Source organism: Brachyhypopomus gauderio, chromosome 3, assembly GCF_052324685.1.
Source record: "Brachyhypopomus gauderio isolate BG-103 chromosome 3, BGAUD_0.2, whole genome shotgun sequence".
Lineage (NCBI taxonomy): Eukaryota > Metazoa > Chordata > Actinopteri > Gymnotiformes > Hypopomidae > Brachyhypopomus > Brachyhypopomus gauderio.
Window position 1 is genome coordinate 4,807,933 of NC_135213.1, and position 13,106 is coordinate 4,821,038.

General features: G+C 44.4%; 1 protein-coding gene across 1 annotated transcript in view; it reads left to right on the plus strand.

Annotated features, from left to right (window-relative positions):
* The first annotated feature begins 373 nt into the window (after positions 1 to 373).
* Positions 374 to 13,106, plus strand: part of rorb (RAR-related orphan receptor B) — a 28,494-nt gene continuing 15,761 nt past the window's right edge. Inside the window, exon 1 of the mRNA XM_076999052.1 lies at positions 374 to 659. Within this exon, the coding sequence (XP_076855167.1) occupies positions 653 to 659 (7 nt within the window). The 5' untranslated portion in view covers positions 374 to 652. The remainder of the gene's footprint in view (positions 660 to 13,106) is intronic.

Genomic DNA, 13,106 nt, shown 5'->3' on the forward strand with positions numbered 1-13,106 from the left:
TAATAATAATAATAAGAAGAAGAAGAAGAAGAAGAAGAAGAAGATGAAGGTGAAGATGAAGAAATAATAAATATTAATAGAAAAAAAGATAAGCACAGCTGAAACTGCTAAATATATAAGCCTGTAGTGCAAAAGAATTTATTTGTCAGATTTTTCACAAGTAATCCCATAAAATTGTAAAACAATGAAACTACTGCGCATACACGACTGTGAGCGGGAGAGCCGTGTTCATCCACGCGCCGCGTCCACGCTGGTCACACACGACCGAGAGTCTCTGAACTACAACTTAATGACGCGAGCCGCTATAAAGTGGGCGGAGCTCAAAGTGCCGGTCCAATCCGGGGACGCTTCCCGTGCGCTCTCTCCCCGTCTCCCGTGCAAGCAGTGAAAACCTCCGTTGGATATGCACCCGCAGATGACATATGAAAACCCGCGTGTTCACCTCGCCGCGCGACTCAAGTGACCGAGCAGCGCTCCTCTCTCGCCCGCCCGGCGCGCGCACTTCGCACGCGCCTTGGAATGCTTCGGCGCACCAGTCTGTCGCGTTGAGAGTAACGAGACCAAACTTTATTACCGCGGATCTTGTGTTGCCCTTGTTTGTGTTTGTTTGTTTCTTCATGACTGCCGCGTCTGGGAGCGAGTCGCCACCACCATGCGAGGTAAGAGTCCGACTGTTTCTGACAGCTGATTTGAATAATGAATTACAGCGCTCATTTCTCATTAATTCAAGCGCGCGGTTTGTTGTCCGTGACCGGCGAGGCATTCTGGCAAGTCGCAAATGCACTATTTAGGATCCCTTAATGTGTCCTATCATATATATATATATATATATATATATATATATATATATATATATATATATATATATATATATATATATATCTAGCTTCGATGCTGCGGTTGCTAAAATACAACAACAATGACATGACTTCCTAACCATAACACTAAGTTTCTGGAAGACAGTGAAGTTATCCGGACAAGTACAGCATCTTGGTCCTTATCTGTGGTACCCAAGTGTTACGATTTGCAAAACGTGGGCTGTCATGCAAACGCCTTACGCACCTGTGACCTGTAATAATACAAGACGCTAGCGTTTAAAGGTACCATAGTCGCGAGATTTATTATGTTATATTTTCTGCACCTGTACCGGGTGCATTTCAGAGTTTACTAAGGTGTTTCAAGGTGGGCTCTATGAAGTAGGCACAGCTACAAATGCGCATGCACCACAACAAATTGCTTCATTTATAGAAACTTTGATTGATCACGATTTAATATGAAAGTCGTGATAGTTTGAGCAGACGTTTGTAGTGGGTGAAGTGGGGTTTGTGCACTGCAGTTTCTCGTTCCACTGACCCATTTCCGCCAGTCACGCGCCGCTCCGCGCCGACTGCGTCCAAGTGCAGCATGTGGCCCGCGAGACAAGTTCACGCGCACAGCCGCGCGACATCCTCACGTTTACCTCAGACGTAACCGGTCGTGTGGACTGGATCATAAATGTTTTTTATAAATTGATTTTTGTTTCGAGTCAGAAGAGTGGACGAAGGAAGACTAGATTCACACAGCAGGCTTTACTATGTTCAAAACAGTTTAATTTGAGGTTTAGAGTTCACTCTCACTCCCAGAGATAACGTTATTCACTCACAAAACAGTTTGACACTTCCCTGTCACCCATTGGGACACATTCCCACATCACTCTGCATATTTAGAATTTCTGCAATACATATTAAATGTTCACTAATATTTGAAATTACGACAAATTGAGGCGTCACTTGTTATTGTGTTTATTTCGTTTGGAGTTCCTCCTATATTGTAGCTCAGATCTTATTGGCTGTGACATACATCATCGCAACACAGTGTAATTGATATAAATGTGTTATTTTATATTTTAATTGATATTAACTTGTGTTTTTATATGTTTTCTTATTTCATTCGCGTCTGTGCCAGTCAAAGCGATGCTTTGTCATTCTCGTCTTGTGTAGTCACATCACTAAACTGTAACCAGAGAGGCACGACCGACCCTTCAGGCTGTTTCGATTTAACGTTTATCCGTGACAGCTACCGACATCGCCTGATTTTTCCTAATTTAAGCCTGTCGTATATATATGGTATAATACTGAGCTGCGGATTCTGTGTCCAAGTAATCATTGCGACCGTCTAATAATTTTAACTTTGGTTCCCTCTCTCAGAAGGTGAGGAAGGGACTGTTTTTGTGGGAAAGGCGCTGTCTTATGTCAGGGTCCTCCGACATTGTGTCCCCTGTTCTGAAAGGGCCTGTCAGGAAACGTTACATCAGCATAAGAGGCCCCTGTCCGAACCGGCACCCACGGCTCCAACAGCCCCCAACAGCCTCTAACCCTTCACCCACCCACTACACACTGTTCAGCCACGGTACTGATAAACATCAATTATAAAACGTCACTAAAACCATTACGCGTAAGATTTTGTATTATTTTGGCTTCTGTATTAATTGCGTAACACCAAAACAGACTTTTACAAGAATAACGTTTGCGCACCTTAGTTTTCTTCATTTTTAAGTAAATCAAACACAAATAAATAGATAATTCACCATTTATTCAAAGTAATATAATTTGTGGGATTAAGTTAATCCGGTTTCCGACTAGACCAAACACATACCGTAAGAAAAGTGAGCTATAAGACAAGTATATAATTTATAGCTCTCACTAGAAGGTGCACGTTGTTTTTTGTGCGTTAACGTGACTGTTCATACCAATATATTTTACTCCGAACAGCAGACGTTGTCATTCCAGTTTATCCGAACTAGTTGAATATTTTAATGTCTTCGGTGTTCAAAGTTAAACTGTTAGGTGTGGCGAGACCGGTACGTGGAGTCTTATATAGTTCCCGTTTGCAGCTCACGGTCGAAAGCAGTTATTTGTTGTTGTTTATTGTTTGTTGTTTGTGTTTTTATCTTTTTTCTTTCTTTTTTGGTGACAAGACTTGTTTTCGGTGTGCTACAACTTATTGCACGTGCGACGACACATGAAACGTTAACGTTAGAAACACACAAACTGCCAGGCGCCTTTGGCGAGTGCACTCAACGTCGTAGACACACACCGGTGTGTGTTTACTACCTGAGGAACTCGTAGGGCTCGACTGAAGGCAGGGCCGAGGCAGACTCGGGATTATCCACGTGTCTAGACAGACTGTGTGTGCTTACTTTAAGCAGAATAGTTGCAAAACATCAAAGGGGTGCATACCTGAGCAAGTCGTGTACGTCGCTGAACATGCAGCCATGTGTCAGTGTTTTACAGCACCCAAACCATTTATCTGGTTGCCAGATTTATTAAAAGTGTACCTACTTCTTTCAAAGTGTTCCAGCTCACAGGCCACGGGCATCCAGTGTAGTAACTGTAGATGTGATTGCTTTCAAGAGGCCTTCTCCATTTCAGCATCCTGTAATGCTTATACACACACACATTCTGTGTGTGTGAGAGAGAAAGAGAGGGAGAGGTAGAGAACTTGGGAGAGGGAGAGATATATGACAAACCTTGATTCTTCAGGCCTTTATTTTTCCTACAAAGTGGCCACCTGTTAGGGTGATTGAGAGGGTGTAGACAGAGAGAGAGAGAGAGAGAGAGAGAGAGAGAGAGAGAGAGAGAGCTGCTCTCTCGGTCGTTACTGGCTGTGAAGATCTAGTTTCCGTGGTGTTCTCACTGAACTGCACAGTTCTGACTCCTTCAGGCCCAGAGTCGGGGCGGCCGGCACCCAGCAGGTGCTCCACCCGGTCGCCATCACCGATGCCGTCGGCGTCCCCTCCCGAGAGCCAGCGGCACCCCGCCCGATCCTCCGCCCTGTCCTGCCCAGACCAGCTCGTCCTGCGCCAAAGGCCTTCAGGACATTAACGAGCACGGCGTTCACACCCTCCACCGTCTGATCGCTTTCATCTTCTCGGGTGGTTGTACAGAACTCCATCGCCTTGACTCGTTCGGCTCTGCCTCCAGTTCTGGCCCGAAGGAGATTAGCATCCATGACACATACTGCGTGTATCTTTCTGGGGTTTTCTTAACGTTTTTTTAATTAACACCAGTCCTGCTGCTGGTATCTGGGGACACGACGCATTGCCAGCTGTTACTGTAACGTGAACTCTATCGAGCTCCATCAGGTTTGACGTATGTGGAGACAAACACACGAGTTCTGACAAAGTGTTCAGTATGGTGTTTGGGGGGATTTTGGAGCCTCTTCTTGAGATGGGAATTCAGGTATTTTGCTGTCAAGCCGTTGAGTTTCTGAAAACTTACCTGGGCGTGTGGTGAAGATAACGGAATCCCTTGACTCACACATCTCACAGACAAGTAGAAACAACACAGGACATTTCATTTAAATAAAAATACTAACTATATAATTAGAGACAGTGACATCAGTTGTAGTTGCTCGTATCTTTCTGAGTTATCTTAAACGTGATGGCAGGTTGTATCATCCCCAGGTGAGGAGGTTAGACACAGAGTGGTCGCATGAGCCAAAACTTTCAGATGGAAGACCAGTAAATTTTCAGATGCCATGAAACAGCATTGTAGCATTAAACACGGGTATGAAAAAAGTACATAGGAAACAAAACTATGAACATTTTTATCCATCATTTAAACAGTTAACTTCTGAAATCCCACAAATGAAGAATGAATGTGCCCAACAGCATATCAGCTGATGTTGAAAAATAACTGGAGCTGGAATGACTTTTGGGTCTTTGTGAGATTGCAAGGCCCATGTTGTCTTTCAGGGTTCTGTGGGATTAGTACTTACAGGCCTGTTTTTTTAATGTTGTAGCTCTTAGGGTTTGGGATTAGTACTAACGTCTATTGTGGTTGTCACTTTCAGTGTTCGGGTCTGGTTCCTTGGGACTAGTACTTAAAGGCCCGTCTATTGTAGCCATTGTTTCCTGTTTGCCCTGTGTTGACTAATAATTTGTTCTTACATAACCAGGGAATGATTATACAAAGCCAGGAAAGGAGAGCTGGTCCCTCATAATGGGAAGAAGAAGCACTCCTATTGTAGAGGGAGAACTCTTTTCTATTCAATTCTATTAGACAATTCTATTCTATTCTATTATTTTCATTGAATATGTCAAAACGGCATATATATATATATATATATATATATATATATATATATATATATATATATATATATATATATATATATATATATATATATATATATATATTTTAATATGTGAAGTTTTGCAAAAATAAGAAAATACAAAGAGAATTAAATAATGCTATATATCTATAGAAATATATAGAAACAATATATAGAATATATAGAAATATATGCTTTTCTGCATGGGTTTGACAGAAAAGGGTGTTTATGATTGTGTTAGTATTTGTGATTGTGTTTGTTAGTGATTGTATTTGTGTTTGTATGTGTTTGTATTTGAGTTTGTGCTTATGTTTGTGTTTGGCTGTCTCCGGAGCACCACAGCTAATGTTGAGCGGCTGTTTTCTGCTTTGCTTTCATCGACATTCTAAAGTTTGTGCAGTGCCTCAGGAGTCCCTAAGGGAGAGCTGGTGAGAGAGACACACAGAGAGAGATACAGAGAATAAGACAGACAGAAAATGAGCAATAGAATGAGAGACCATAAATGCAGAATTATGTAACACTGAAACTGCATCTAGCTCTCTCCCTCTCCCTCTTCCTCTCTCTTCAGTCTCTCCCCCTCTCTCTCCCTCTCTTACCCTCCCTCTCTCCCTCTTTTTCCCTCCATCTCACCCTCTCTCTCCATCTCTCTTTCTCCCTGTCTCCCCTTGTCTACCTCTCTCTTTCTACCTCTCTCTCTCTCTCTCTCTCTCTCTCTCTCTCTCTCTCTCTCATGTCCATAAGTCCTATGTATCTGTCCAAACGTCCTGCTCCTCTTCCTCCATTATGGCTCCTGTACACTCAGGAGTGCACAGTGTCCATCACACCCATATACAGGGTGGTGTCCAGTCCTCCGGGGTGGTGTCCAGTCCTCCAGGGTGGTGTCCAGTCCTCCGGGGTGGTGTCCAGTCCTCCGGGGTGGTGTCCAGTCCACCGGGGTGGTGTCCAGTCCTCCGGGGTGGTGTCCAGTCCTCCGGGGTGGTGTCCAGTCCTCCAGGGTGGTGTCCAGTCCACCGGGGTGGTGTCCAGTCCTCCAGGGTGGTGTCCAGTCCTCCGGGGTGGTGTCCAGTCTTCCGGGGTGGTGTCCAGTCCTCCAGGGTGGTGTCCAGTCCACCGGGGTGGTGTCCAGTCCTCCAGGGTGGTGTCCAGTCCTCCGGGGTGGTGTCCAGTCCTCCGGGGTGGTGTCCAGTCCTCCAGGGTGGTGTCCAGTCCTCCAGGGTGGTGTCCAGTCCTCCGGGGTGGTGTCCAGTCCTCCAGGGTGGTGTCCAGTCCTCCGGGGTGGTGTGCCATTGGCGGAGACACCGTGAGAAGCGGCGCAGGTGTCGGCCGCGATCGCGTTACCCTGGCCGTGCCCCCGTCTGAAGCGGTCCCAAATGTTCGTGAAGGGGTGTGTGTGGTCATTTGTGTGTGTGTGAAAGAGAGATCCTCAGATAGAATCAGCAGAAGGGTGTGAGCGATAGGAGAGAAAGGGGTAGATAAGCAGAACCTGCATGGAGGTGGAGGGCTGAAAGAGAGAGAGTGAGAAAGAGTGAGAGATTTTGGAGAAAACCTAGGCTAGATAAGAATGTTACAAGCGTGTGTGTGTGTGTGTGTGTGTGTGTGTGTAGGTGTTTCTGTGTGTGTGTGAGTGAAAGAATGATAGAGGTGAGAGAAAACCCAGGACACATAAGTATGTAAAGATAGAGCAGTGTGTGCATGAGAGGGAGAGGGAGAGAGAGAAAGGGAGCGAAAGAGAGAGAAAGCTAGAGTGCTCTCAGGTGAAAGATGTCTTTGTGATCAGTCTGTGTCTCTCAGCTCTGGGCCCGTGGGGCCGCTTTGGGACGTACCTCACTCCTCTGAACCAAACTGTGGCCTGAGGCAGACCATTACCACTCTGGCCTGGGAATTAAAACACACACACGCAAACACACACACACACACAAATCACAGACACACATCCGCACACATACATGTATATAATACACTCATGCACTCAACATATACACACATACAAACACACACACACACACACACACACACACACACACACAAACAGTCAGCAACTCATATCCATCTTTAAGGTGCATATGAACCATGGCTGACACATAGCAGCTAACACCAACATGTTAGCTGTTGTGTTTCACAAAGCATAAGATCACATCTAACACAACAGTATTAATCAACCAAATGCATAAAACATGAAAGTCAGTTGATGGGTCTGTGAGTACAATGTGTTTGCTGTTGCCATGTGAATGTAGTCATGGTGATAAGGTGTTGTCCAATGAATGTAGTCATGGTGATCAGGTGTTGAGTAAATATACTAGAGGTCCTCGCTGGAGAGGAGTGAGATATTGTAAATTTAGTAAAATCTTTAATATCGATGAAGTCCTTCAGATAGCAGCAACATGCCTTCATAATGCTACTATACGTCCACTGTCAATGCAGGTCTTGAGATTACACTACAGGTTCAGTCATACTATCATCTAAATCTCTCATTCTCCCGAGACAGAGCACTATATTAGGCAGCTACTATACTGAGCACGGAGTGTTAATGAAGTCGCTCCTGTGATTTATGAGGTTTTAGTTCCCCTGTCTTATCATATTGTATCAGGTTATATATGTATTTATGAAGGATGTGAAGGTCATTGTGTGTGTGTGTGTGTGAATAGGTACATGTTAGTGCATGAATGTGTGTGTGTGTGTGTGTGTGTGTGTGTGTGTGTGTGTGTGTGTGTGTGTGTGTGTGTGTGTGTGTGTGTGTGTGTGTGTGAATGACTAGGTACATGTTAGTGTATGAGTGTGTGTGTGTGTGTGATAGAGAGAGTAAATAGGTGCATGTGTGTGTGTGTATGAGTTTGTGTGTGTGTGTTTGTTTGTGTGTGTGTGTGTGTGCGAGTGAGAGAGAGAGAAAGAGAGAGTGTGTGTGTGATTGTGTGTCTGTGTGTATATGTATGTATTTGTATGTGTGAGTGTTTGTGATAGTGTGCGAGTGTGTGTGTGTGTGTGTGTGTGTGTGTGTGTGTGTGTGTGTGTGTGTGTATTTCTGAGTGTGATGGAGAGAATGAGGATGTTGTGCCATAACAGGCATATCTGACACTATGGTCGCACCCTGAGGCCAATGACTTACTAACCCACTTAAAGAGTTTAAACCACATGCAGGCACGGACTCCTCACACACACCAGCCCACAGAGTGCTGTTACACTGTAGTACTAACCCATGAACAGGGGTTAATGTTGGAAGTGGAGTTTTGTCAATGTGAAGAACACCTTCACAAGAAAACACACATATAATCTCTCATATAATGAATCACATCCACATCAAACCTACATCTTGGTTCATCTGACTAGTTTTCTGGCAAGTACATTGACTATGTGACTAGTATTCTAACTAGTATTCATATTGTATGTTCAGTAGTATGTTGATTTGTATGTTTGTGACTAAGATTTTAAGTAATATGTTGACTAGTATATTGACTAGTATTTTGAGTAGTATGTCACCTATTATTTTGAGTAGTTCTGACCAGTATACTGACTAGTATGTTGACTAGTATGTTGACTAGGCTACTGCCCCCGTGACCCGGACACGGATGCAAATGGATGGATGCAAATATCTTGACTAGTATTTTAAATATTATGTTGTCCAGCATTTTGAGAACTATGTTGGCTAGCATTTTGAGTACTGTGTTGCGTAGTATTTTGAGTATTATTTTGCCTAGTGGTTTGAGGAGTATGTTGACTAGCATTAGAACAGGTAACGTTCAGATTCGTCCCGGCAGACAAAGTGTTCCTATGTTCATATATTCTGACTGGATTACCACAGGTCACTGTCCATTTGGCTGAAGACACAACTGTCTCTTTGAACTGCAACCGTTGGGTCCAGACGCGCAGACTGCAGGACGTCCTTGTCAACGAGTGTGTCTCACTGGAGCGCGTCTCACTGGAGCGCGTCTCACTGGATGACCTGCTTAGAGAGTCTGGCTCACAGCGCCTGGCTAAGAGCTGCAGTTGTAACACCTTGTGACCCAGAATGAGGAAATGAGATGCCTCGCAGTTAGCAGGTCATGGAGGTGTTCGAGAGGTCAGGAGGTCACCGTGGTCATGCTTTTCTAAATGGCTTTCTCTGATGTACTGGAGCTCATATATGCGCAGGACCACAGACTCAATATCGCACTCAGAATTAGCATAATGAAACCAAAAACATGACATGGTCCAAACTTGATCTTGATAGTTTTTACACTATTTTGATTAGCCAGTTATAAATATTCTACAAATCAGAATATTAACAATAGTAAATCAGAAAATTAACGAAAATAAATCAGAATATTAACAAAAAGCTCAAAACATTACCAGTGTGATAAATGGCATTACACACACTTGCATATTCTTCATATACTGGACACCAGCCAGTAGACCCTTCTGTTGGCTTAGTAAGAAAGCCAATCCCAGCACAGATCGCAGTGCTAGGGTCTGCACAGCTGATGCCAGGCCAGTGGGGAAAGCCCCCTGGCCTTGTCAACAACGACCCACAATGCATCAGATGTATCCATCCAGACAGTCTTTGGTCACAAGAGTGCAAACTCCCATACACAAACATTATATGCATATGTTCCCGGTGTTGGAGTTACTATGCATCGCATGCAATGTCCACAAAGACAGGCGCGCACACACGCACACACACACACCCACACACACACACACACACACACACACACACTCAGGTACACATATGATGGTGGAGTTCTTCATGTGGGTGACCTTAAATGAAATAAATTATTATTGACTTTAATAATATTATTGATTTTAATGTCTTGAACTGCTGTTTTTTTACGTTAAAACTGCAGTCACCAAAAAGGTACTAATAGTAGCTTTAATGTCACTAATGTAGTATAAATACACTAAATATGTGGTCTTAACACATCTTGCTGTACACCCTGCTGTCTTCTAGGATTCAACATGGTAATGGTTCTATTTGTTGCCTGAAGATCTATAGTAGTTGGAGGCCCCTAAGCATGTGGGTTCTTCACCGAAGACGAACATCTAAAACATGGATGAGCACCACATGCCAGTCCAGGCTGAGCCCCCTCGGGTCTTACTAGCACAATCACCACCCCAAGGCACGGCATGCTAGGCACACTGCCACCTAGTGCTTTCTGGCCGCCATTGCAATCCTGAGAATGGCCGACCCAGAAATACTGTAGGTCTGCCATCATATTGGATGGTCTTACTTTGTAAAATCATGGATGGCCACAGCACTGCACAGATACTGAATTCTCAATTTTTGTCCATGGGAGCAGCTCTGTGGAAATATACTCTCACTTACACATTGCCACAGCTCATTGGAATATTCATATATGGCTCATTGGAATATTCATATATGGCTTTAGAGCAGCACAAGGCAGACTGAACCCAGAACCCAATACATTGTCACTGACACCGAGGTTCAAATAAATCATGTGCCATGTTTAATACTATAGCACTGTCATAAGCTTAGAACCTGCAACATCAAAAGCTAATTAACTATTTTAATGGTCTAGTCCTTCAACATTAAAAGCACAGGCAACACTAATTAGATATTCAAACGGGTTGATCCTTCAAGATCAAAACCATGGGCAAGACTAATTAACTATTCTAATGGACTAGTAGTAATAATTATGAATATTGATTAGTTTGAACATTACAGAGCTGTTAACTATGTGGCTACATTGCTGCTACCTTGGACTTGATATGACAGCTGATAATTGATACTTTTCATAATATTCTTCTGAGCAGAATGAGTGTCTGTGTGTGTGTGTGTGTGTGTGTGTGTGTGTGTGTGCGTGCGTGTGTATTCTTAAGTTGCAGAGGTGCACATAGCCACTTTAATGAATCTAATTAAAGAAATCTTTAGAGAGAAAGGTCTTCTCCCGAGACAGAAAAGAGCTTTATATCATCAGGAATCAATTACCACAGTCCACGTGCTTCCTCCTGTCGCCTCACCTGACACACACACACACACACACACACACACACACACACACACACACACACACACACACACACACACACACACTTGCACGCACACGCTCTCTGTTTACAGAGCTAACTTATTGGCAGCTCCATTACGAGCTCCAGCACGCTAGAGATAATGCTAATGGTTGACCATCATTTGAGCAGTTCCTGGTTAGCAGCGGGGCTACCTGGTGGCTGGAGAGGAGGTTTTAGGTGTCGTCTGTCCTCAGCTAAGCCCTCAGAGCATTAAACACGGACTTGCCAGCACTGCGTTCCCGGTCTTACGTAACCCAGGATAACAGCGGCCGTCACACAGACCTGCTCACCCGAGCAACAGCGGTGCTAGCCTATTCGTTAATGTCACGATGGCTTTCACAGTTTGGGTCCGTGTTAACCAACTGTCATCACTGTACATATTCATTAAACTGGCCCACCATGAACAACTGGGACATGGAGACCATCTACTGACAGAGTTTGACAAAGAACATGTTAAAATCCCTTTATCTTCCAGTTCACCTTGAGAGATGTGAATAAATATGTGACACAAACAGGCAGAACTGATCTCCAGAAGCATCTCCAGAAAAAGATCTCCAGAAAAAAACTCCTGGTTAGGGTTTGACTCCCATTTTTTCCCTACTGGGTTAAATCTGATTCTTCTCAAATCCTCCTTTTAAAAATATTTAGCAGTATGTATGTTCATACATCAGACATCCACCCTAAATGTACTGGACTTAAACCCTATAGATAATGAGACACAGTAACCATTAACATCTGGAGAGTTTTACCATTTGTAGTACCATGCTTTGTGGTGGGATTAAACCTTCCCCAGGGTTTATGTTTTTATATTCAGGTGGTAACACTGTTTTAGGAGTTCGTACCCAGACCATGTACATTTGCCCCCCAGTTAACCACACATCTGTTATACTTCACATTTATCATAGTTTACCTGGCCCCATCTCAAATGTCCCAAAAACGTCCTTCTGAGCACCGGACCAGCTTTCCCAGATGGCAAACGAGCGACTTTCCGACTTTCGACCGGCCCACATAGCCTACCGGTGTGGAACGTAAACTTTTACTTTGAAACACAGCCACAATCCTGACATTTACAGCTGTGCTTGTCTACAGTTGTGTACAATTGTCTACAGTTGGGTCAGTTTTGGGCTGAAAAGTTGATTTGTCTAGCACTTTTCACAGTCGCAAATCAAAGGTGTGGTAAAGTGCATTTGAGTCGTATGGGCCAGAGATCAAATACTATGACAAACATACACTTGACATAGTGATAAAGTGGACCATATTCAGTCCAGCGTTATCTATCACCATTTCTTATGTATTTTAAAATGTATTTTTAAAAAGAGTTTTGCAGGCACTTTTTGCCCATCCGTTTGTGTGTTTGTGTAAAACCAACAACCGCTGGCATTACTGACGGAGAAAGTGAGCTGTTACTTTGGTGTGGGGGAAGGGCTACAGTGACATCACATCCTGCCCTGGAAGTGATGGTGGTGTGGCTGATCGTTGTGACAGCCAGACTATACAGGCCTCCTACCCACACGCCCAGGGAGGCACCAGTCGCCCCGGCAACCGTGACTGGCTCACGGCCGTCGCCTTATTCCTTATGACAGGTGTACGTGTGTAAGCCCTCTGGCCGTTCCAGCGCCCGCTCGCACGCTCGCTGGCTCACTCCCACACACATCTACCGACGCTCCCCGGGTTACGCGGCACCGTGTGCACACCTCTTCAGGCTGTCTTTTTAAAGCCTACACTCAACAGCTCTTTCTCTTCAAGGGAGCGTGTGACACAGGCGATGCAGGACACACACGGATCTCCAAAACGCCATCCATCACTTCGCCACCTTGGCCTAAACAGAGCACAGTCTGGTTCGGTCGCCGTTACCGTCGACGTCCTTGCGAAAATAGTCTCCGGGACGTTCGCTTTTTAGGTGACAGATTACAGCGTCAGCTGACGGGAAGCGCGGCACCAAACACGTATCGGCTGTCAGTGTTGCCGTGGCTTCAACCGACGATCCTCCTGCTTTCAGAAGGTTAAAAATA